Here is a 23,057-nt window from a genome sequence, read left to right as displayed (position 1 = left end):
CAAATGATAAGGAAATACTCACATCCCGTGATGTGGTCGATTCAATGTCGCTGAAATCGGAAGGTCAAACAAGGACACTCTCCGAGCCAAGTTTAATGGCGCCGATCTTTTAATACCTCTTGCCTGGAAGAATTAATATTCAGCCCTTGTTCGCAAATCAAACAAAAATAGCCTAAGGTCACCTTAGATGTGGAAATCCTGTCACAAAAATATTATAGTGGCAATTTTTTATCGGCTCCTCGAAGGGAGTGGTAATCTGGGCTGATATTAACGCCGTATTTCAAAGTTCATATGGGGAACAACGATCGATCCTTCTAAAAATAAACTAACGTCCTTTGGAAAAAAAAATTTAACATAACAGTTCAACTTGATTCATAGTTCAATGCCGATCACATGCTAGAGCCAAATCACAAGGTTCTACTCTGATTTGAGCTTGCCAATGAAGTTTGCACCTTGGTGGGTCTTTCCTAGACTGTCCACAAGCGTTTCTCTCTTCTTATAGTTGTACCCACTTCTTGGTTTTAAGCTCTCATCTGTGAAGAGGCTTACTCTTAGGCACTTATTCTGGGGTCATTTATGATGCCGGTTTTTTCAGAACGTTAACAAAAACTCATGACGAAAATTACCAGATTTGTTTTGCAATATTTATTGTAGAAAATTACGAAATCAAATATTAAAAAAATCAAATCTAATTAACAGTACAGTAACGAATGTTGCGTTTTTTTAATTTAACAAAATCCTACTCTTACTAACTAGTAATAATTTTTCATACATAAAAATAACTATTTACAATAAAACCCTAAGAAACTAAGGTTATTGGCGTTTGCTAAGCGCAAAGTTCTGTTTTAACCTATCCGATTGAAGCTGCTGTATTTTCAGCCAATCAGATGGCAAAATGAGAATCAATCGTGCTGAGCTCACACGAGATTTGTATCGGTTAAGACTAGTTACCAAGGTTACATGTTTTCAGTCCCGTGTGTTTTCCCACGCTTTGCAATGAGCGGCTACATATGTTCTCGGGTATTCCATCAGTTATATGTTCTGCTTTGAATTGTTTGCTTGAAGTAGGTCTAAAATTACTAGCTTTATATCTTTAAAAAGAAAAAAGGAAAGTGTTTGGGTATCTGCCGAAAGATTCACTTACATATGAACCCATTTCTTTATAAAGAGAAACAGAAACAACTTTCAAAGTAAATAACGATGCTAAAAATAAATACTTTACAAAGGCCTTGTAAACGTAAATAACATTAAATACTCTCAAACAAGGATATGCGAAAACTTATTTACAAGGATCCCTGGCCGGCAAGAGTGAAAATAACTTAAATCATTTTCCAAGCTATTTTAAAGTAAAACGCTTAGCTAGTAGTAAAAAAATTTCAGAGCTAAATCTACACATGTTAAAAAAATAGTTTTGGAACTGCAATCATCTTTCACGATCACAGTCTATCTAAACGAAAACGCGCGTCTTGCGCGCGCGAACGACTCGCTCTGCGCGTGGCTTTCATGAAGAACAGGACAAAAGATAAGTCACTCTCTTTCGTCTTCTTCGATTGGAAGATCGTGCATTAAAACGTTTCATTAAAGCGTAAATTCTCTCAAGAGATGTCTAAGAAAATATATGGAAACAGTTGGGTGAATTTAAAGGTTGAGGCTAGGCTAGAAAATGCTTTGAAGAAACTGAGAAGCATCGAAACTTCTATCGATCAAAGACTCGTCAAGCCATCACGCGCTAGCGATGGTCAATCTGGATTAACAATAACTTCTTTTGATTGCAGTGATCTAAAAGCGCTTAATATGGAAACACAAGCTTAGAGCATAGTTAATAGAGGGAAATGGTTACGAAACCTGGTAAAGTTCTTTGTTCTATGTTTTTGTTGGTTATTTTGGGAGTTGATCCTGCACAAAACCTGGTAAAATAATATAGGTGGTCACGTGTGCTCATACAACTAACCAATAGAAGCATTACGATTATGTAATTCGTGCATAGTCAATGAGCATAAAACAAAAGATGTGCAGGGTCAAGGACCTTCCAACATAAATCTTAGGCTCTTTGTTTGCTTTTCTTGATGTTTACCGGGCTTCTTAACCATTCCCCTCTGTTAACTATGATTAGATTGAAATATGTTGAAATAGTGTGTCCAACTTACACTGCAAATTGATTATGATTTGCTTTCAAAAGTCGAAATATTAAATTCCTCTAGCAAATGTACCTACATTTTCCTTAATGTTAGTTTGGAGAATCTGGTAGCTTATCAAGATAATATCTCGTTTTCGATGATTTTCTTGATCCTGATATTTGTCTGCTTGACAACGACATTTAAGTATAGCGTTTGCCTTTTATCATTTGTTGTTGTACTTGTTAATGAATCTCTTGTGACGCCTAAGAGTTTGGTGTCTTTCCATTTGTCCTTTTCGTTTCCGATACAAAAACAAACTTTTTTAGAGATAGCACATAGTAATACAGTTACCGTAAACTGCCGCTGAAAAGTCCCCCCCGGTTATGGGCCCATGTACTTGTAAACCAAAAACTACCACCGGTTATAAGCCCCCCTCTAGCTTTCCTTCTTTGAATTTGTTTTATTATCATGTTTTAAAGCTTAATTACCAGTAAATGAAAAACCTATTTCGATCAACATGTGCAGTTATAGCTCGTTTAGAAACAGTTTTTATATTTCGGTTTTAAGCCCCCCACGGATATAAGCTCCTCCGTTTATAAGCCCATCTAAAAACCGTAACGAAGTTGCATAGTCCCAGGGCTTACAAGCGGCAGTTTGCGGTACAGTAATATGCTAACTTCTTTACAGCATCTAAGATACTTTTGCCTTGTCGCGTCCACCCAGTCCTACACGGGCGAAGGAGATCGCGCAGTCTTGGGAACTTCTAACATCACTGAAGGTCTCCGAAGAGATGACTCGCTGATTCCTGACCCGGCCCGGGACCTCGCTCTTAGACTCGCCCGTGAGCCTCTCGCACTGTCCATGGACTGGTACGTGGTTCCTTTAATAAGCGCTTGTTTGATGCTCTCATCCATTCCGGCCACGCCCATTTCACCAAATACCTAATAAGGGAAGAAGAGGAGAATATGATACGTTGACTAAGGGTGCATTCCTTTGGGGTGATCCGGATCCGGATCCGGATCAGTCATCCAAGATCACTCGGATCATGGTGCATCAAAGGAACCAACGAATCCACTATGGTCACAGATTCATCGGTTCCTTTGATGCACCACGATCCAAGTGACCTTGGATCACTGATCCTGATCCAGATCACCCCAAAGGAACGCACCCTAACATCTTAAGCTTCGTAGAGGAATCCATAACTTCATGCCAAGTCGAATCTATCTACTGGTCAATGAGTTCATCAGTCAGTCGATCGATCTGCAGGGGAAGCAGTCATCTGTCTGACTGTGTCTGTCTGTCTGTCTGTCTGTCAGACAAACAGACAGACAGACAGTCATTTATCAGTCAATCAGTCATCCGTCAGTCCATCCGTCAGTCCATCAGTCAGTCTGTCAGTCAGTCATGAGTTCGTCAGTCAGTCAGTCAGTCAATCAGTCATCCGTCAGTCTGTCAGTCCATCAGTCAGCCCATCAGACAGTCAGTCATGAGTTCGTCAGTCAGTCAGTCAGTCAGTCAGTCAGTCGGTTGGTCAGCCAGTCAGTCAGCTGGTCAGTGAGTCAGTCGATCGGTCAATCTGTCGGTTAGTCAGTCGGTCAGTGGGTCAGTTGGTCTGACAGTCAGTCAGTCAATCAGTCAGCCAGCGTGCCTTTATTCATTTCTTACAGTACAAGGGCAAAAGACAGAGACACGTTAACAACAAAGAAACATTTCCGTACCTCGACAATAGCGCCGTCAGGAAGCCTAAGGAAGTGCCTATAGAGTTCTCTCAATCCATCCAAGTGAATCGTGTGTATAGACACGTGACTCGTGATCTCACGGTGCCCAGTCTTCTTTCGGTCTGAGGCTCCCATATCAGACTCGTCAATCTATCACGCAAAGAACTGGGTCAGACCATGTCAAAGGATACATTGAGATGATAACATGGCGTGTTATCAACACATGACACTGACATCAGTCCATGAGAGACATCAGTTATTTAACACTACTTAAAGCACAGTGTTCCAAGGAAGCAGAAACGTGCTAAAGCAATGGTTTATCAGTGAAGCCCCGAGAAAATGAACAAACTTTGTAATTTCTGGAGACAGTTAAGACTTAGCCGGTCTCAAACTCCCATGTTCCCACCAAGGAACGTGTCTAGTCATCGGAAAAATCAAAATGGAAAGTTCAAGACTGTTTAATAATTAACAGCCAACAAGGAACACAAAAACGACAAAGTAGTTTTGTTCACGCGACAACAAATTGCTATTTCTGATGGTTTCATGTACGAGAGTTAAGTTTGATGACGTAAAACTACAGAGACCCGTGTAACGTTTCTGATAGGTTATTATTTGCGCGCGAAAATTCAAAACCAATTTACAACCAATCACAGAACCGTCTAGGGCTACGTCATCAGTATGGAATTTTCGGGTTCAGACCTCTCTTGGATGACGCAAAAATACTATGTATCTGTTACCTCAAGCTAAACAGGTCAAGCAAGACACAAACCTGCTCTTCTTCCCAAATGTAATCATAAACAGCAACTTTCCTTCTTTCCCCCTCTTCTCCTCGCCATTGTTCAGCCTTTTTGGCCACATAACTCAGCTCCACGTTGGAAATTTCCAGGTCGTACGGAATGAAGAACTCATCTTCCCTTGCATGAAGGCGGTGATACACGTCCATCAGTCGGCCATTGTTGTGCAAACGCAGGAAGTACATGTAGAGTACAGATGAAGCAGTGAAGAGAGTCACGACATACAGGAAGATTGTCAGAACGATTCCCACGGCGCCATTACCGTCAAACCGGAAGAAATGCCAGTAGAGTTTGAAGGCGTCTCCTATAGGGACGTCGCCTCCCACGTTCAGAAACCTACAACACATGCAAATTCTCCTTACTGTTTTATAAAAATTTACAGCCATAATCTATGGAGAATTTAGCTCTAAATTAGGACGGTTTTAACCTAGCGACATGATTTCAGTGACTTCCTGGAGCTGAGATTTTCTTCAAAAACTAAATTGACCACATTTTGTCGATTCTAAACTCGTTTAGTTTAGACTAGTAGCGGCGTTCTATCACGAATGGCGTTCCATTGTTGGCTACGCTCCTTGCCATCTTTTAAACAATTGGATTATGAGCTCGAGATTTCTATCACGCATAGAAATCGAGAGCGAAGAATCTAATTGTTTTAGTATAAATCTAGTAGTCGTTCAAACCTTTATCTCAATCCTCTTCCCAGACAATTCGAACACGCCAAGAAGCGGACGTCATTTTGTTAACAAGGGCCCACTGTTACGCTACTCACTATCTATCACAGATAGCGAGTAGCGTAGCCGATCAGAGAACGGCATTCGTGATAGAACGCTAGTCGATTTATACTAATCGTAGATAGTGAGTAGCCTAGCAGTGTGCGGTTGTCAAAAGAATGGCGGCCGCTTCTTTGCGTTCTCGAAGCGTCATGAACCTGTCTTGTTGTTTATGCTTTGAACGATTAAAACAATTAGATTATTCCCTCTCGATTAATATGCGTGACAAAAATCTCGAGCTCATAATCTAATTGTTTCATAGACTACAGAAATAACGCCATAAAACTATACGTGGTTGACTTGTTAAATACGCGAACCTTTGCTGACGTCATTGTTTACATTTTTCCTCGTTAACAGTCCACTTTGCGCTACAAACATTTAAAGAGCTTGTGAAATTAAGTATTTGGTGTAAATTTTGGCTCTCTGGGTGTAATACTCGAGGAGAAACTAGCTTTCAAGAAGTGCAAAATTTTGGATGGCAAAAGCGCCAGTGAGCTCATACATTCTTTGTAAAACTTACAGTTTCAAACCCGCGTCGCACGAAAAGTATTCAATACATCGGATTCAGATTCCTCAGGACAGTTAATAGTGCTGTACCCTTTCAATATTAAGAACTAATGTTTTTATAGCTCCATCAGAAACTGTATCGCTTATGCTAATGAGGCGAATATTGTAAACAAAGATCCTCCTATATACTGACCTCATGAGTGCAGAATCAACGATCAGAATCCAAATAGGATCAAGCAATACATTGATGCCATACGCCATAATAAAACGAGAGAAGATGTTTGGAGAAGTCCCAAAAAGCCTCTGAATAGCCCAGGAGAAGATCACCAGCAAACAGAACAGGACGATGTTGAAGAACGGTCCTATAACTACCATACTGATCTCTTCTACTGTGTTCAAAAGCGTGCTTTGATAGTTCAGATTCACCGTGTAGGCTTGGAATTCATACCTAGTGTAAACAAAGACAGAGATTGTTTTAGAACTAGTAAGCAAGAGCAAACATATACTGTAAGGTGTGTCAGTTATCATAAGCTCTCCAAACATCATGACACTGTCGTGACATAAAATACAAATTCTGACTGCACAACACGAGACATTCAATGTGAATAGTTTATTGAGGATGCCACAGTCAGTCAGTCACCTGATGCAGATGTATTCCGTCTTATAAGATAATCTGTACCCTTGTCCTTACCCTAACAACTATTGGTTTTGACAATTAGAACCTGTGGTACGCCAGATACGAAAAACCACTACAAAAAAATCCCTTTATATGTGGCCAAAAAATATGTGGAAACGTATTCCTCATCTAATACATCAGCACAAAACCCCAAGGAAAGGGTACAAAATCGATAAGCTACATGTAGAACATTTCACAATTTGACGACAAGCTGTTGTAACAAAAGCTAGAAAAAAAAAAGTGGAGGAAGGCTTACTGACCTTGAATGAGCTAAATCTCCCGCCAAAAGCCTAAATTGCCCCTAACCGACCCATGAAACCCCGCATATATACATACATACATACATACATACATACATACATACATACATACATACATACATACATACATACATACATACATACATACATACATACATACAACCTTTATTTATACACGATAAAAGACGTCAAAGCTAACAAGCTTGTGGAGTCGTGTACTAATAAGATACATAAAATAACTATAATTAATAGATAAATAATTAATACAGTTAATAAAAAATTAATGCAAGAATTAAGTAATTCTTATAAAAAATATAATTTTGATAACAACGAATGAGATCAATAGTCAAGACCTCGCCATCGTGCCGTCAGAAATTACATCTCAAAATTGCCAATAAGATACTTACAATAAGAAGAAGAACTGTAAGACAGTCCACTCATTGTGCGTGGCCAGTGTTTCGAATCGGCCAATGAGAGTGCAGAATGTAAAATGATCGCCATCACGCCCCAACGGCCGTGGTCGGCAAAAAAAAGCCGTCCGAGCGCATAGGAAGACCGACAGACCGACAGCTTGTATAACTATATCGAACGTTTTTACTACCAACAAGCATTTGGACTTACTTGCTGACGGGAACTTGCAGAGCTTGAAGGAAAATCCACTGTCCGCCATAATGAGTGTACAGACGAATCCACCAGGTGAAGGCAATAAGCAGTAACATGGCCCAAAACTCACGGGAGCGCCACTGAGAGAGACCCAGCTCAGCCATCAGTTGACGGCCCACATATTGCATCTTCTCTCGGCCATAGTGAGGAATGTGCCCCTTATTAGACCAAGGAGGCCTATAGTTAAGAACAAGAAAACGAAAAATAAGGCCAAATTCAAACAACGAGTACATAAGACTTTTTATTTTGGATTTTCGACTCAAAAAATAGTGACGTTCCTACTATGCTGTCACTCTCAAAAATTTCGCGCCTTTTATCTGTTTTACAACAACCGCACAACGCTTAAAGCCAGGAAAATTTCCCGCCTTTTTTCGAATGTAAAGCGACTAACAAAGTCAGTCATTTTCCCGCCCTAGGGAAAGCTGATTGGCTGATTAGCAAATTAGTCCTGCTCCCGCGTTTGTACACATTTGCCAAAACCTTTTCCCGCCTTTTTTGGCGGCTGCACAGAAACAGGCAGCCAGCGCCAGGTTTTCCCGCCAACCGACAGATACTCACTGTACAGTAAATGTGTGCTCTTCTAGTTCTTCCAAGTGTGTTAACTTCTTTCTCTTTTTCTTTCGTGTCATCAGAGGTGTCTTTGGTAGCATGGTAAACATTTTCTTGGCGTGAACGTCCACTGGATTGTTCAAATGTTTCTGGAATGAAAAAAAAATTTTTGAGCACTAAGACAATTACAACTCATGCTGTAAACTGCATACGCAACGAAACTGTTCCGAAGTGCCTTGTTTGGATTTCGGGCGTCTTTATGTTGGCTTTCCAAACTTCTCAGCCAATCAGAGTACATTATTGCAAGAGCAATTTATGACGTGATTTCTTTGACGTATGCATCGCTCATATTAACTCGGTTTTTACATGGCTACGCAATGCGAAAACCAACATTAAGACGTGTCTAGAGTAATTCTTCAAATTCTCAGTGTCCACGGCAGGCAGAAAGACAGCAATTACTAGTTAAATGTTACTAAGCTAATAAACCCTCTGGAAGTCTTCTGTCATGTCACGAGTAGGCCGACAGAAAAGCACAGCCTGTTATAGCAAATCTTTCTTCGAAGAACCGAAGAGTTTCCGAATCGCATTGTCCAATCAAGAATAGCTTTAACACTCACGAGTATTCCCGAAAGTTGTTCCGAGTTCGAGTACAAAAATAGCACAGACTGTCACCCACCTTGTAGTACATTCCTGGTTGGCCTTTAACTGGCCTAAATCCGTCATCTTTTTTCAACATAAGAACTTCATCATCCGAGTAATCTGTTCCACTGCCTTCGCTTGACGCGTCGATCTCTACCGCTTTGCGGGACATGTGCATGGTAACGGGACGGGATGCCCGTCTCTGGGACACTGCTGATCCGCGGCGCAGGTCCACGTTTGAAGTGCGGCGCTGTCTTAAGTTGGGATCAGGAACAGTGAGAGACTGAAAAGACGAAGGAAAAAAAACGATCGGTATTTAACTTTACGCCACACTTCTACAGTTCTTCCAGCAAATAGGAGATACACGAAACATTCCTAACAGGGCAACCAATAAGTTTTGACTGAGTAGAACAATTCTGGACAAACACAGGAACCCCATGAGAAAGTGATGAAATCATAACAAGATAACAAGAAACCCAAACAGTACTAGACAAATGACAGGAACTCAATGGAAATTGAGGATGAATAACGATGGCTAGGACGGATATGCTTTGCAAAATGGGCAAAATAGGACATTGACACCTCTCTGTCAAAACGAGTCTTTGTGCAGAACTATCCAAAAGAAAATGAGTTCTGCCTACAGGTTCATTTTCAGGCAAATCAATCTTTTTTTCACAAGAAAGGTTTTGCACCATGACTCGTTTTTAAACAGAAGCACAAGGAGGAGGCAGATACATGTATCATAGCTAAATAACGAGAAACCCTGCAATAATGATGCAACTTTGGATTAAAACTGTACATAATATTTGACTAAGTGCTTAAGAGCAGCTTCGCCTAAATATCAACTAGACTTGGAAATAGCGAAAAAATCGAATTTCTTCAAACTCGCCCAGAATGAAGCCCTACGGGCGCTAGTTACAAAAATATCGTTTTAAGTTCGATAAATCAAAAATTATTTTTTCCCGCAATTTTTTCGTTTCGATGCCCCAAATCGGCCAAAATCCATCGAAAATGAGCGGCATATTCAGAGGCTCGTAAACTCAAAAGCAAAAATCTTCATTACAAACTGATTGCACGTCGTATTTGTACTTCCTTTCTTGTCTATTTAGAGCTAAATAGATCGTGATTTGATTAGAACTTAAATATTTGACGAATTTTTTAAGTTAACGACCCAAGACAGCTTTACAAGAGGTCTACATTTAGCCTATTTTCAAATGCTAAAAAGGCGTTCTGGTACACGGCTTTTCCCGAAATGACTAGTTTGGTCTGAAAGAGCATTGTTTCTTCTTCAAATTACTGAAATAAAATTTTTGGGTAAATAAAATCGTGAGCGCTGAGATAGCGAACCAAATGCAGCACTTCGTCCTGAAAACGTGACCTTTGACCCAAGCGTAACGAAACCAATTACTGCAAGAAAACCCGAAAGAAAAGCAAACGTTCCGTTATTTTGAAACAATTTCTAGTGATATCTCTCCGAAACCATGATTGCAAGAAACTATTTCCAGATATGAAATCTTGCAGGGTCAAAGACGGAGCTAAAGGGCGCATTTTGACACAATAACTTTGTTTGCCGAGAATTGAATTGCAGTCAATTCCAGTGAAATTTGCGAACTTGACGTATGTTAGCCGATACTTACCTGAATATTTATATTAATAGAAGAGTCGTCTTCTTGGATTAACCTTCAAAAGAGGCTGGACCCAGATTTGGAATCCTCTAAAAGAAGAAATGTTTAATATTCCGTGACCTACCCGATGCTATAGATTCCATGCACATGCCAACCGCATGTTTGTCGTAAAACCAACTGAACTCCACTGACAGTTTCCATGGGCAACCCCAAAATAAACAATCCCCAAAAATGTAAAGTGAAATTGGCTGTCTTCATGAACAGTTAGAAGCTAGAGTCAAGTTCTATTGCCTTTAAAAAGTGCTTGATTTTATTTGTTTGCGTCGACTTTGTTCACTACTCTCACGTTCGAAAGCCGCGAATCGGTCACGCCAAAACAGTGGAGACCGTGCAGACTGCAGACACTTGTTTGGGCTTTTCATTGTGACTCCTTCTTTTGGGTCTAGTTACAAAATAGTGTTAAATATATCTGAAAGTTTGTCATTTATCCACAGGCTGCTCAAGCGCAGTATTTGACTTTTGATTCAATAGACAAACGCGTACAAGACTTTGTATGGGAAACTTACTCAGTCTGCACGGTCTGCAGTGTTTTGGCGTGACCGATACTACGCAGTATTCGAACGTGACAGTAACGACTGAGTGAACAAAGTAGAATCAAGCTTTTTTAAAAGGTAATGGAACTTGACTCTAGCTTCTAACTGTTCATGAAGACAGCCAATTTCACTTTACATTTTTGGGGATTGTTTATTTTGGGGTTGCCCATGGAAACTGTCAGTGGAGTTCAGTTGGTTTTACGACAAACATGCGGTTGGCATGTGCATGGAATCTATAGCATCGGGTAGGTCACGGAATATTAAACATTTCTTCTTTTAGAGGATTCCAAATCTGGGTCCAGCCTCTTTTGAAGGTTAATCCAAGAAGACGACTCTTCTATTAATATAAATATTCAGGTAAGTATCGGCTAACATACGTCAAGTTTGCAAATTTCACTGGAATTGACTGCAATTCAATTCTCGGCAAACAAAGTTATTGTGTCAAAATGCGCCCTTTAGCTCCGTCTTTGACCCTGCAAGATTTCATATCTGGAAATAGTTTCTTGCAATCATGGTTTCGGAGAGATATCACTAGAAATTGTTTCAAAATAACGGAACGTTTGCTTTTCTTTCGGGTTTTCTTGCAGTAATTGGTTTCGTTACGCTTGGGTCAAAGGTCACGTTTTCAGGACGAAGTGCTGCATTTGGTTCGCTATCTCAGCGCTCACGATTTTATTTACCCAAAAATTTTATTTCAGTAATTTGAAGAAGAAACAATGCTCTTTCAGACCAAACTAGTCATTTCGGGAAAAGCCGTGTACCAGAACGCCTTTTTAGCATTTGAAAATAGGCTAAATGTAGACCTCTTGTAAAGCTGTCTTGGGTCGTTAACTTAAAAAATTCGTCAAATATTTAAGTTCTAATCAAATCACGATCTATTTAGCTCTAAATAGACAAGAAAGGAAGTACAAATACGACGTGCAATCAGTTTGTAATGAAGATTTTTGCTTTTGAGTTTACGAGCCTCTGAATATGCCGCTCATTTTCGATGGATTTTGGCCGATTTGGGGCATCGAAACGAAAAAATTGCGGAAAAAAATAATTTTTGATTTATCGAACTTAAAACGATATTTTTGTAACTAGTGCCCGTAGGGCTTCATTCTGGGCGAGTTTGAAGAAATTCGATTTTCTCGCTATTTCCAAGTCTAGTTGATATTTAGGCGAAGCTGCTCTTAATTGCTATTACAAAATTAATACATAAATTATGCTCTTAAAGTACTGACAGAGAACAAACCATTATGCGATCTGAGCAATTTTTTCCAAGACACAAGAAAAAACTTGAACAAAATGGCAACTGAATTGTTTCACCTTACAATCCATTTCTTCCTGAACAATCCATAGTTCATATTTTCAGTGCAGTATTCAACAAAACTCAAACATTTCATATTTCAGTTTCCCTCATTTGCATGACATAATTATGTGAAACAATTTAACGCCAAACATCTTGCTAGAAATATGCCTTCTTTCTTGTCAACTGATACTTAAATATCTGGCATTGCCCCTTAAACAATCAGGTGTTCTCTTTCATTGTTAAAGATCTTAAGACAGTAGCAGTAACAGTAACTCTATAACTTAAACTTTAAGAGATAAAAGAGAGGATATTCTCACAGTCACAAGGCCCCATTAAGGGTTTGGGTGGGGAGGGGGGGGGGGGGGGGGTCTGCGCTGCATATCCCATATCCTGTTGATGTTTGGCCTAACTATCCTGCATCCCATTAACTCCAATTTCAAAAATTAGCAATTTTCCTACTCAATATCCCAAGATATGTGTTCAAAATATCCCTTATCTCATTAATTTTTCCCAAAAATGACCTGTATCCCATTAAACCGAGAGAATATTCTTCAAGGCAGGTATACAGAGATCACATATTATGAACCCAAATTCTCACTCACTGTTCTTCTGACATCTGGGACCTCCACCTGAAGATTGTGAGTAGAACCCATGCCCTCTTTCTCTTCAACAGCTGTATCAATAGCAGCAGTGCTTCCAAAGAAACTAGACCTGAAAATAATCCAAGTCGACGAAAAATCTCAATACAGACAGAATATGTACAAGAATATAGAAATCTGTCAACTGAGAGATCTGTGGTTTTCTTTTGGCACAGCACAATATAATATTTTTTATAATATGTCAAATTATCCTCGCATTTTGATTGGTTGTCATATGTACTTATGATCTAGTGGAGGACAGATGCATACATGATGTCATTAACCTTTTTTTTGGTTCCTATTACATAAACCAGAAAGATTCCATGTTGCAATGTGTCCATTCAGTAATAGAAGACATCAAAATGTGATATCAACATCAGCAACACACTCACTTAACAGCTTGTGTGCCACTCTGACATAATATGTTCTTACCACATTTTGATGTCATCCGTGATCCATTACTGAACAGATGCACCGTAACATTTAATTGATTTACGTATTTTTTCTTTCTCAAAGATATTAGCTCAATAGAGCTACTCCGATAATTCAAGTTGAAATAAAGTGTATGTATGTATGTATGTATGTATGTATGTATGTATGCAACATGGAATCTATTTGTTTAAAACAACGCTTGTAACTAAATATTCATTGCTGCAACTGCCTCAAGGACTGAGTGCCCTTTGTCCGCTAAGCCTCCAACAGTCATCAATTTCCAATTGATTATCTTTAGACAGCAGAATATTATTATTGCACAGTGAAATACAGTAATGAGTAAAGGTGAAGATATTCACATACTCACCCCACCATACTGATTCTACTACCACGCCGGCTGCTGGAGGGAGATGGGGACTTGAGATCCATCCTTGAACCAAAGATGGGCTCCTCACCATCAATGTTCTCTTCGTCAATGTTTGTACGTGATGGATAGCTGAGAATCCCTGACGTAAACTGCAGTTCAACTTCATACTCCTTCTGGCCCGCCATATACCTAGACAAAAATAACAACACTGTTTTACTAACTACTTAATAACTGAGAGTGAGGTTTTAAAGCAAGACCTTGCCGTATTGACCAAGCAATAGCGAGGTCAAGATGGCAAAGCAAAGGTTTGAGATGTTCCCAGAAAGACTGAATGTTCAAGATTAATAAGTTGTTCATTATATGGCTTTTTGCTTTATTTTTGCAGGACTGTAATCGAACTGTGGGTATTACAGAAGAATAATTAAGTTGCCCTAGAATTAGCCAATCAGAGTGTGCATTATAGTAGCTACAAACACAAGCCATATAATAAAACATGCTAAATAAGCCATTAAACACTTAGCAACATTTTTGCAGACGTCTACTTTCCTCAGGTTGAAGTAACCAGGAGTATTGCTACAATGTATATCCCCTGGGCGGGATTCAGGTCAGGTTTAATAGAGGCAATAGTGACATTTAGCTCCAAGGTTTTCAGTGGAAACCTCAAATGACAAACCACTAGAAGTCACATGACTAAGCGCCGCAGTCACATTTAGAGTTCTCTTCGCAGGTTTTCAACACCAAGAAGTAGGTTTTCACGTAAGTGATTTACCTGAACATTTTATAGCCTGAATTCTATTTTTTGAATTTTGTATCCGAACCATAAATTCTCATGGCATAGATACATTTTAGTAATTTCCCTCGGTCAATTTTCTGCTAGTGTTGTTTAAACACTTCGAAAACAATCAAGCTGTTAATCTGTTTTTATGTGTCTTACCGAGGAAGTTTGACAATCTCAAAGTACAGGTTGCACAACCAGTTTTCTAAATCATCAGCCATCAGTTCCTCAATCTTCTCATGTTTGTCAATGGTGGGATCCATGTCTCCTCGAAGAAAAGGGGCTTTGTACCTGAAATCAATATTAAAACAGTTGGTTAAGTAAATGTAGGAAATGCAGTTCTGTCATAAAATGAAACTTCCCGTCAAGCAAAGGCTTTGAACTGAAATGTACTCACTTTCCATCAACAATGTTGAACTCTCCATCACAAATGGGAAAACATCCCCACCCTACCACCCTGTCTGTGGCTGTAACACTCCCCCTGAGGATAAACAGCTCAAAGACCAGGATCATGCCAGGGCGAACACCAGGCCTGGATGGACATACTGTAAACACACTTTGGTCAATCTGGAAACAGAGAGCAGTAAGAAATGTGATTATTGATAAAAAATTAACAATCCAGTAAATAATAAGATACAGTATTTAGAGAGGAAGCCACATAATTCCTTGCTGGTTTTGCTAGCATGTCACATGTTATTAAAACACACTACATTTTAAGCAGACCCACCTTGATTTCTATATTAAAGAACTCTCCGTCATGTTGAAGTGGCAATGTCGCCCCACCCCACTGCTGACCTTTTAGATTTGACCATTTGAGAACATGGCCGCCAAGACGATCATACAGAGACACCATAAGAACGTAACGACCACCTGGAGAAAGACAGGAAGAACAAAAATTATCTCATGATGCAGCCAAATCAATGCTGGAGACATTTAGCTAGGCCTTGAAAAGTTAATGTCTTACAAAGATTTTTGTCTTCCCAACTTTCTATCAGACACCCTTCTGGTGAGAAGCCTGCTGAGTGATATCATACAAACTCTCCTAACAAATTCGTAACCATCTGTTATAGAACTAGTTGAGAGAATTTGTTCACATATCAAAAGTGAGAATTTCTCTTTGGAGATCACTGCTAAATTCTCCTGACCTGTCTGCTCGACTGTATAGATAAGGAGAAATAAAATCAACCTTTATTTTAAAACGATAGTTTTCAAAGCTACATGTACAAAGCTTGTGGGGTCATTTATCAAAGGATCTAATGTGCTAATGAACTCATAAAGATTTACAATCTATCTGAAACCTAAGATATATATCATAGGTAAATTTACTGTAACTAAACTTCATCCAGATTGCTATACAGTGTATTTTAAGTGTCAATCTTATAAGCGTTACAAATAAATAAAATCCTCTAATCTTAAGTGCATGGAGATACAGATGTCACTTTGAATGATATTAGTCAATGTTAGACAGCAGCAGAAATGTGTTTCAACCTGGTAACTTGTCCTTGACACCTCGTAGACACTTGAGCTTGATTTGGATTGGCTGTGGCGTTCTGTTCCAATCTACTTTCCAGCGACGTCCTTTGCTTCCACCGTATTGACCATCAGCCAGCATCAAATCTCCATACATTGCCTGGAGAAAAACATTAACGTCAATCAAAGGCTTTGAAAAATAAGGCAAGTTCACATTAACCATAAAATCCAGTTTTAGGCAGTGTCCACACTATGCCAGAGAAATTTGAAAACACAGCTTTATTTCTACAGTTAAGCCTACCATCCAAACTAATTCATCATGAAAACGGAGCATTTGGAAATGCTCTTCAAACCAGAGGAATTTGAAAACGTTGGCAATTCGTTTTTGTGTGGATGAAAAACCTTTTGAAAATGGAGCTTTTTCGAAAACCAAGCTTAGCTCCTTGCCCCCGAGTGGGGGCTTCACAATAATCATGTGATTTCCCTGAGTTTTCCTCAAACACAAACCCAAAATGACTGCTGACTGTTGTATTTTAAAATTCTTCCAGCGTAGTGTGGACATAAAACCTTAATTTTGATGTGTCTACGCAGTGAAACCGCCATTTTCAAATTCCTCCGGCATAGTGTAGAGGAAGCCTTAAATCAAGTTAAACTTACCACAAATTTATTTCCCCACTCAATTTGAAATTGAAACAAATTGAGCTCTCTTTGTCTGGCAATTACTCAGCACTCTCACCTTTACTTCCCCTTTCCTAGCTGTCAGTGCTTTCAGCAACTGTTCCTCTGCTCTGCGGAATGCTCGGTGGATCCTGTTCTGTATCAGTCGATCTTGCTGCATCATAAGATCCTAAGAATTTCCAACAAAAGTAGAATATAAAATCCACGGAAAATCTCAAAGATAAAATGCTATAAAAAATGCAAAAAGTTGTAGATGGAAAGTTTGAAGCTACATGCATGTCTAAGTACATGGTAAAAAATATTCATTTGTCTTATATACATTGTATGTTGTGAAAATGTTCAAGACACTTCTTTCTCTTCACTTCACTCATTCAATCCACAATGTAAATTTTCACATTACCATCATGCAATAATTTAAACTAACAATGCTAACACTCACAGCTGACCAGTTCAGATCTACCATCATATTGACTAACAGGGCTTATCAGTAGGCTTATCTAATGTTATCTCACAGTAAACAAGTGATTCAGTTTTTGTCAAGCCTACCTCTCTTTGCTGCAGACGCTTGCGTTTTTCCCTCATCACCCTCATGACTTCTTTCCGAGCTTTAGCTTCTCTCATTAATATATCTTCCTGCCTCTCACGTTGTACCTTGGCCTGCTGTTGTTGGTATGCAATATGCTCATCTCGCAGACGTCGTTCCTCTTCCTACACAGATGGAAGAAAAACAAACATTGCATAAGCCTTGCAAGCAGAGCTTTGTTCTAGCTTACATGTACTACTCAAAGTTCCAGTATAAACATAGCAAGTCCCTATCATAGTCTCTATACAATTCTTACTATAGAACAAATTTGGACAAATTGATAAACAACAATAATTATTAAACAATGTCCCTGATTTAATCATTTCCATGATTCTCATAGCCTGTATGTTGATTATCTAAGGATATGGTGTGGAGAATTTAGCTGCAAATCACCCTTAGTGACCATGAATGATCAGTCAGCTCCAGCACCTTTACTGCACTGTGTAGCACCACACATCAAATATGTCTCACACATCTTGCACAGCTTATAAACTTTAGCAGTATTCAGAGGGTGAGGTGACAGACCTTGGAAGGGTGATTTCTGTTCACATAACTGAAGGTGATCTTACATGTAAGACTGGACAAAAATTAGATTTAGAAAAAGAAAGCGTGCATCTAAACCTTGGTCTGGACTGTAGATCTGCCCAACTAGAGAATAAAAGAAAACTATAATTATACAAGTTGTACCTGAACCATCTCTAATGAAATATTCCCAACCATGAGGATTTCCTCTTCCATCCTTTTCTCAAAATCTTCATCATAAAGGTCGATTGGCTCGTTAGCCAGGCCCTGCTTGAGTTCCTCGATACGGCGCTGTTTTGCATGTTTTTCCTCAGGGAGTACAAGAGGTGGTGGTGATGCAGTCGTCTCCAGCTCAGACTCCCCACCTTCTAATGTTCCCATCAGCATGTCCAGGTCTGGAAGGTCCTCATTCTTGGGAGGAGCTAATATAAAAAAAAAAACAATGACACAATACTATAACCAAACCCATGGCTTTCTTGCAACCTGTCAATCTTATTCCTCAAATCTTTGTTCCTTTCTGTGCAAACTTGACAAAACAAGCCACTCTCAAGAGTTTCGTTACAGGCTCGATATTGATTGATTTTAACAAAACAATGGAAATGGGTGCAGCAAAATATTAACATCTAGACTGAGCCACGTGTTTGTCAGCTATATGTAGGCATGCACAATTTAACCAGAAGTTCCATATTTTCTGACTTCAAATTGGATCTTTCCAGGGCTGCTCACTTCCTGGCCACTGGTAAAGGGGAACAAAGACTCTGAGTATGAGGTTGGCCACCCTGTCAATGCTGTTTGATGGTGCCTCCCTTTGATAGTGAATACGTGTTGCACACATCAGGGGATAGTTGAGAGAATCCCAATGTAGCTCAGTTAGGTAAGAGTATAGACAAGTACAAGATTTAAATCACCACCATAGTTAATAGAGTGGAATGGTTGTGAAACCCAACAAAGTTCTTTGTTATATGTTTTTGCTCGCTTTTTTGGCCTTTACCGTGCACAAAACACAATAGTTGTTTATTCCATACTGAGGAACTAACCAAGAGAAACACATTGGCTACGTAATTCATGCATACTGTAAAAGTGCAAAACAAAAGATTGTGTGTGGTCATGGACCTTGCAACATAAATCTTGGCATCTTTGTTTGCTCCTTTGATGTTTGCCGCACTTCATAACCAGTCCCCTCTATTAACCATGTTACCATCTACAGTAAAACACTGCAAATAAGTACACTGTATAAGGTGCAATTTGTTTACAAAAAAGTGTGTACTAGAAAAGGTGGTACTGTCTGTAAACACTGACCAATAGCCTCTATACTGAAAGTTACCGGTAACCCAAAAATTGAAGACTACATGACTTGTACAAATTTTAACAAACACAAAAATAAGCCAAAAGGAAAAGAACGCTTTCAAACAACTTACCATAATCCTCGTCCTCATCTGATGCTGGCCAGTCTTCATCTTCCTCAACAGGGGTCCTCTGGGGAGGACTATCCATTGAACGATACATTGCCCACGGCAGCTCATCATCTATCTCATACTTGGAGTAATCCGTGCCAGTCTCCGTTTCATTTGTAACTACAGTCTGGCTAGTCAGTGGCAAAGTTCCCTCCAGGCTAGGCTCTCCCTCCCCTCCCTCAGTACTCTCAGGTTTGACTTCTACCTCCTCACCCTCTTTACTTTCAGTTTTGATTTCTCCCTCCCCACCCTCTACATTCTCAGTTTTGGCCTCCTCCTCCACAGGCACTGCAACATGTTCTACACTGTCAGCCATCTCTATAGCAACCGCGTCAGGTTTCTCCTCCCGTTTATCAACATTTGTTCCATCAGGTTTCTCTTCAAGTTGTTTTTGTTCAGGAGCTGTTCCATCGTCACCAACAATGTTTGTATCCTCCTTTGTATCTCTGTCTTTTTCATCTTCAGTGCTCTGTTTGTCCTCTGATGTAACATCAATTTTTTGTGCTACACTTCCTTCTTCTTTCACAGCCTCAAGCTCCTGGAGTAAATGAAAATCTGACGTTCAGTCACAAGAAGAATTTTTTTTGAAATATAATCAAGGAAGTACACAAGAAGATGCACAAAATGTTACGCCAGGAAAAAAAAATCCCCACTCCTTCTTCCCTCCCCACCGGTAACCACAGAAGGTATTTTAGTTCAAATTCTCCCACCCCTCCAGAAATCCCATTTGAATTTTACACTTTCCTTCAAGTATTTTGGTTTTTGAAATCCACCACTCCCTTGAAATTTGGAATGGATTTTTTTTTTCAACTTCCCCACTGAAGAAGTGTAATGAGACCCTATTTGGAGGCGAGAGGGGGGTGGTGAACTACAGTGTGTCCCTAATCTGAATTTCAAGCCTCTCCATGTCATAATTTCAAGGGGTCCCCCGTTGACTGAATATATGTTTTACCTTAACCTTAATCAGTTATCTGTATTGCAGGGGCGAGAGTGTAGAGAGCAGTTGCTAGGAGCACATCAGAATGCATTAATGTGTGATTTGCGATAAGAGAAATAAAGATTGTCTAACACAGATCGGACTGTGATTGTTACAAGTGAATCACTCATTAGACAACTTTATACAGGAGAAATTAATACCTCTGATCCTGCAGTTGTAGATACAGCTTGTTCTCCATCACCTTTGTCCACACTCTCACTTCTTAAATCAGACAGAGTTGCTCTTCTACGCACAGTAGCGCCTTCCACTTCAGACACAACCTCTGCAACCTCCTTCTCCTTCGCTTCTTCTTCGCCAACTTTCTCTTGTTCTATATCTTTCTTCTCTTCCCCGCTACCCTCGCCGGAGTCTCCTTCTTCTTGAACTACGTTGTCCCCTTCGATCAACGTCGATTCCTTTTTTACAACAATTTCCTCCAGTTCCTCTTGCCGTTTGTCTTCTCCCTGTATCTCTATCACAGTCTCTTTCGGTGTTTCATCTACAGTGACAGCAGCCTCTAACTGTTTACTCTCGCTTGTAGCTTCAACTTCTGGCTGAATGTCGGTGGAAACACTCGTTTTAGGAGCTGCTTTTTTCTTTCCTTTCTTCTTACGAGAAGTACTAAATTCCTCGTCGTCGCCTTCTTCGTCTTTAGACTCCACGGATTCTCTACGCTTTTTCCCTTTGCCCTTCTTCTTTCCCTTCTTCAAAACGCGAACTTGACCGGTTGGTCCTTCTTCTGCGATGGAATCGGTCGGGTTTGGTTCATCCTCTTCGACTTTTCCAGAAGATGTCGTCTCACTCATCTTGACAGGAGGTCACAGAATCAAACCTCAAAGTTCCAAACCCCAAAACATTTAGCTTAGATCAAACCACAGAAACGAGTAGATCGATACGACTGGAGTCCGCTTTTATAAACAAGATAAAATTCCCAACAGCCAGAGTCAAATCCAAATCAGTTCCTTACAACCACAAATATTTCTTGCCGGGAAGCTTCAGAGATCGGTTCGTTGCAGCAGAATTAAAAGGAAATCGATAAAAATCTAACGCAAATCTCGCCAGAATAACGCAAAGAAATATGGGTTTCTGTCGCGCAGCACCTGTGCTGTGACGTCATTTCACGGGTCTTTGAGTAAAATCCTGCGTAGCGAAGTAAACATCACCTCGGCAACACTCAAACAACAATAAAACAGTTGCTTTTAATTGCTTAGACTTGTTTCTATTGTGTGCTTACATTGGAAGTTTTTGTTTCGCTTTGAACACCTTTTTGCCTAGGAAATTGGCGATTTGCTCCCAGCCACACGTAGTTTGTACGACATACTCAAAGTTTTCAGAAAGAAATAGGAATGGCGTGATTCAACCTAACCCGATTGTGCAGAGTTTTTAGTTCTTTGAAATACCGTAAATCCCTGTATTAGCGCCTCCCTCTCGAATAAGCGCCCCCTTCGAATAAGCGCCCCTCCTATCGGCCAAAATTTGAAATAAGCGCTCCATCCCCTCCCCCCATTTTGTGGACGAGTACTGAGACAACAAAGGATGTATAGTTTTCGTCATGTAGTATTGGATTTGTACACTGTTTCAGTTTGTGAACACGTTAAGTACTAACGGTGCCGCGATTTAAACTTTAGGATCAGCTTTTTATGTCGATAGGGCGCAGATGGTGTATTGAAAAAAATGATCATGTCAGGCCACCATTTGGGAAAAATTAAACAAGTGCCCCCCCTCGATTAAGCGCTCCCCTCGAATAAGCGCCCTCTTTTTCTAATTCGAGGATTTACGGTACACCAATTTTATTGAGTACAGTAAGTTGGGAAAGCTAGGTCCGTAATGCGTGCTAACACATTTCAGTTGAAGCCTACTGTGTTCCAAGATTTTGAGGAATCGTGGGTTCTGGCGGGCTGGGTGTTTCGGTTTGAAAGACTTCCACTCAATTATCGTTGAGATCACGGTGACCACAAATGTTTCTTCCAGCCTTCAATGGAATTTTAAATATCAGCCATTAATTATGTCAATTTTCCCTGACTTTACTTCAAAAATTAAATCAATTTTCCCTGGCCCAAAATGAGATTCACTGAGTTTTATTAACCTGCGAGCCAGCGAGCCATGCCAGCCAAAGGGCGAGCCATGCGAGCCATGCGAGCCATGCGAGTCATGCGAGCCCTAGTAAAAATGTTAAGATTTTTTATTTGTTACATTTACATTCACATGAGAACAAGAACAAGAGCAACGGAACAAGATGAATAAGATCGCAATATTAAATTCTAAGGGAAGGGACAACCACATGCAGCAGTCAGCCAACCGACAAAGTTTTGGTAACTCTGATTCACTAAAGAGCGAACCTGTTAAAATTACGCGATTCACTCACCATTCTTGACGCCAATACACGGAGTTGCCCTGAAGTACTGTTCTCTTTTTTCTTGAATGATTTTCAACGTGGATATCAATGAATGACAGGTGCCAATGGATACCATTCACTTACCCATTCGAGTAGCGGTGGGGCGGTGGAGCCGTACGTTTCTCTCAGAAAATTTCTTTACTTTAGTCCTGAACCTTAATAAATTTTTGACGCATCGTTTTTATTTTTTGCGGATCCTGGGCGATTTGAATTCACAAAATTTTCTCCAAACAACAAAAATATGAAACAAAGAAAAAAATTCATCACACTCAGGGTAGCCATTACTATGACGCAAGACTTGGCACGATGTGCAGATGTTTAGAGCATTTTTCATATTTGCCGCACCAGCAATAGTTTTGGTAACCGAAGTGAGATTAGGATTTTCTTTTGGGAATATTTCAATTGTAGGCACTTTTGTAGCTAAATTTTTATTTAAAATTAATTTCCCAGGCCCGGAAAGAGAGAGTACCCTAGGAGCGAGGTTGTACCGTTTATACTCGTCCCCAGGGTCATCTCCGCTTTCAAGATGGCGGGCGAGCGGTTTATAGCGATAGGTTAGTGATAG

General features: G+C 39.9%; 1 protein-coding gene across 1 annotated transcript; it reads right to left on the bottom strand.

The window, feature by feature from the left end:
* Positions 1-630: 630 nt before the first annotated feature.
* Positions 631-21,226, bottom strand: LOC110049115 (uncharacterized). The gene is made up of 18 exons (XM_020754887.2): positions 20,259-21,226; positions 19,086-19,659; positions 17,833-18,089; positions 17,109-17,270; positions 16,621-16,731; positions 15,903-16,044; positions 15,142-15,284; positions 14,812-14,981; positions 14,574-14,705; positions 13,640-13,828; positions 12,805-12,913; positions 8,731-8,976; positions 8,064-8,203; positions 7,464-7,682; positions 6,100-6,354; positions 4,605-4,965; positions 3,836-3,985; positions 631-3,058 (listed from the first exon to the last, which is right to left on the bottom strand). Exons 1-18 carry the CDS (start codon positions 20,901-20,903, stop codon positions 2,843-2,845), a joined length of 4,221 nt encoding a protein of 1,406 aa, XP_020610546.2. The 5' UTR covers positions 20,904-21,226; the 3' UTR covers positions 631-2,842.
* Positions 21,227-23,057: the final 1,831 nt, after the last annotated feature.

Source organism: Orbicella faveolata, unplaced genomic scaffold (assembly GCF_042242905.1).
Source record: "Orbicella faveolata isolate gen_17 unplaced genomic scaffold, um_ofav_v1 contig_34, whole genome shotgun sequence".
Taxonomy (NCBI): domain Eukaryota; kingdom Metazoa; phylum Cnidaria; class Anthozoa; order Scleractinia; family Merulinidae; genus Orbicella; species Orbicella faveolata.
Note: the sequence above shows the minus strand (reverse complement) of the source record. Positions and strands in the feature narration are given on the sequence as shown.

Bases quoted from the DNA above. Each gene is read 5' to 3' on its own strand.
- LOC110049115 (XM_020754887.2), bottom strand. From the start codon at position 20,903: ATGAGTGAGACGACATCTTCTGGAAAAGTCGAAGAGGATGAACCAAAC. The intron at 17,271-17,832 runs GTACAACTTGTA...CCATCTGTGTAG, and splicing joins TTTCATTAGAGATGGTTCAG to GAAGAGGAACGACGTCTGCG. The intron at 7,683-8,063 runs GTGAGTATCTGT...TCTTAACTATAG, and splicing joins GAGCACACATTTACTGTACA to GCCTCCTTGGTCTAATAAGG.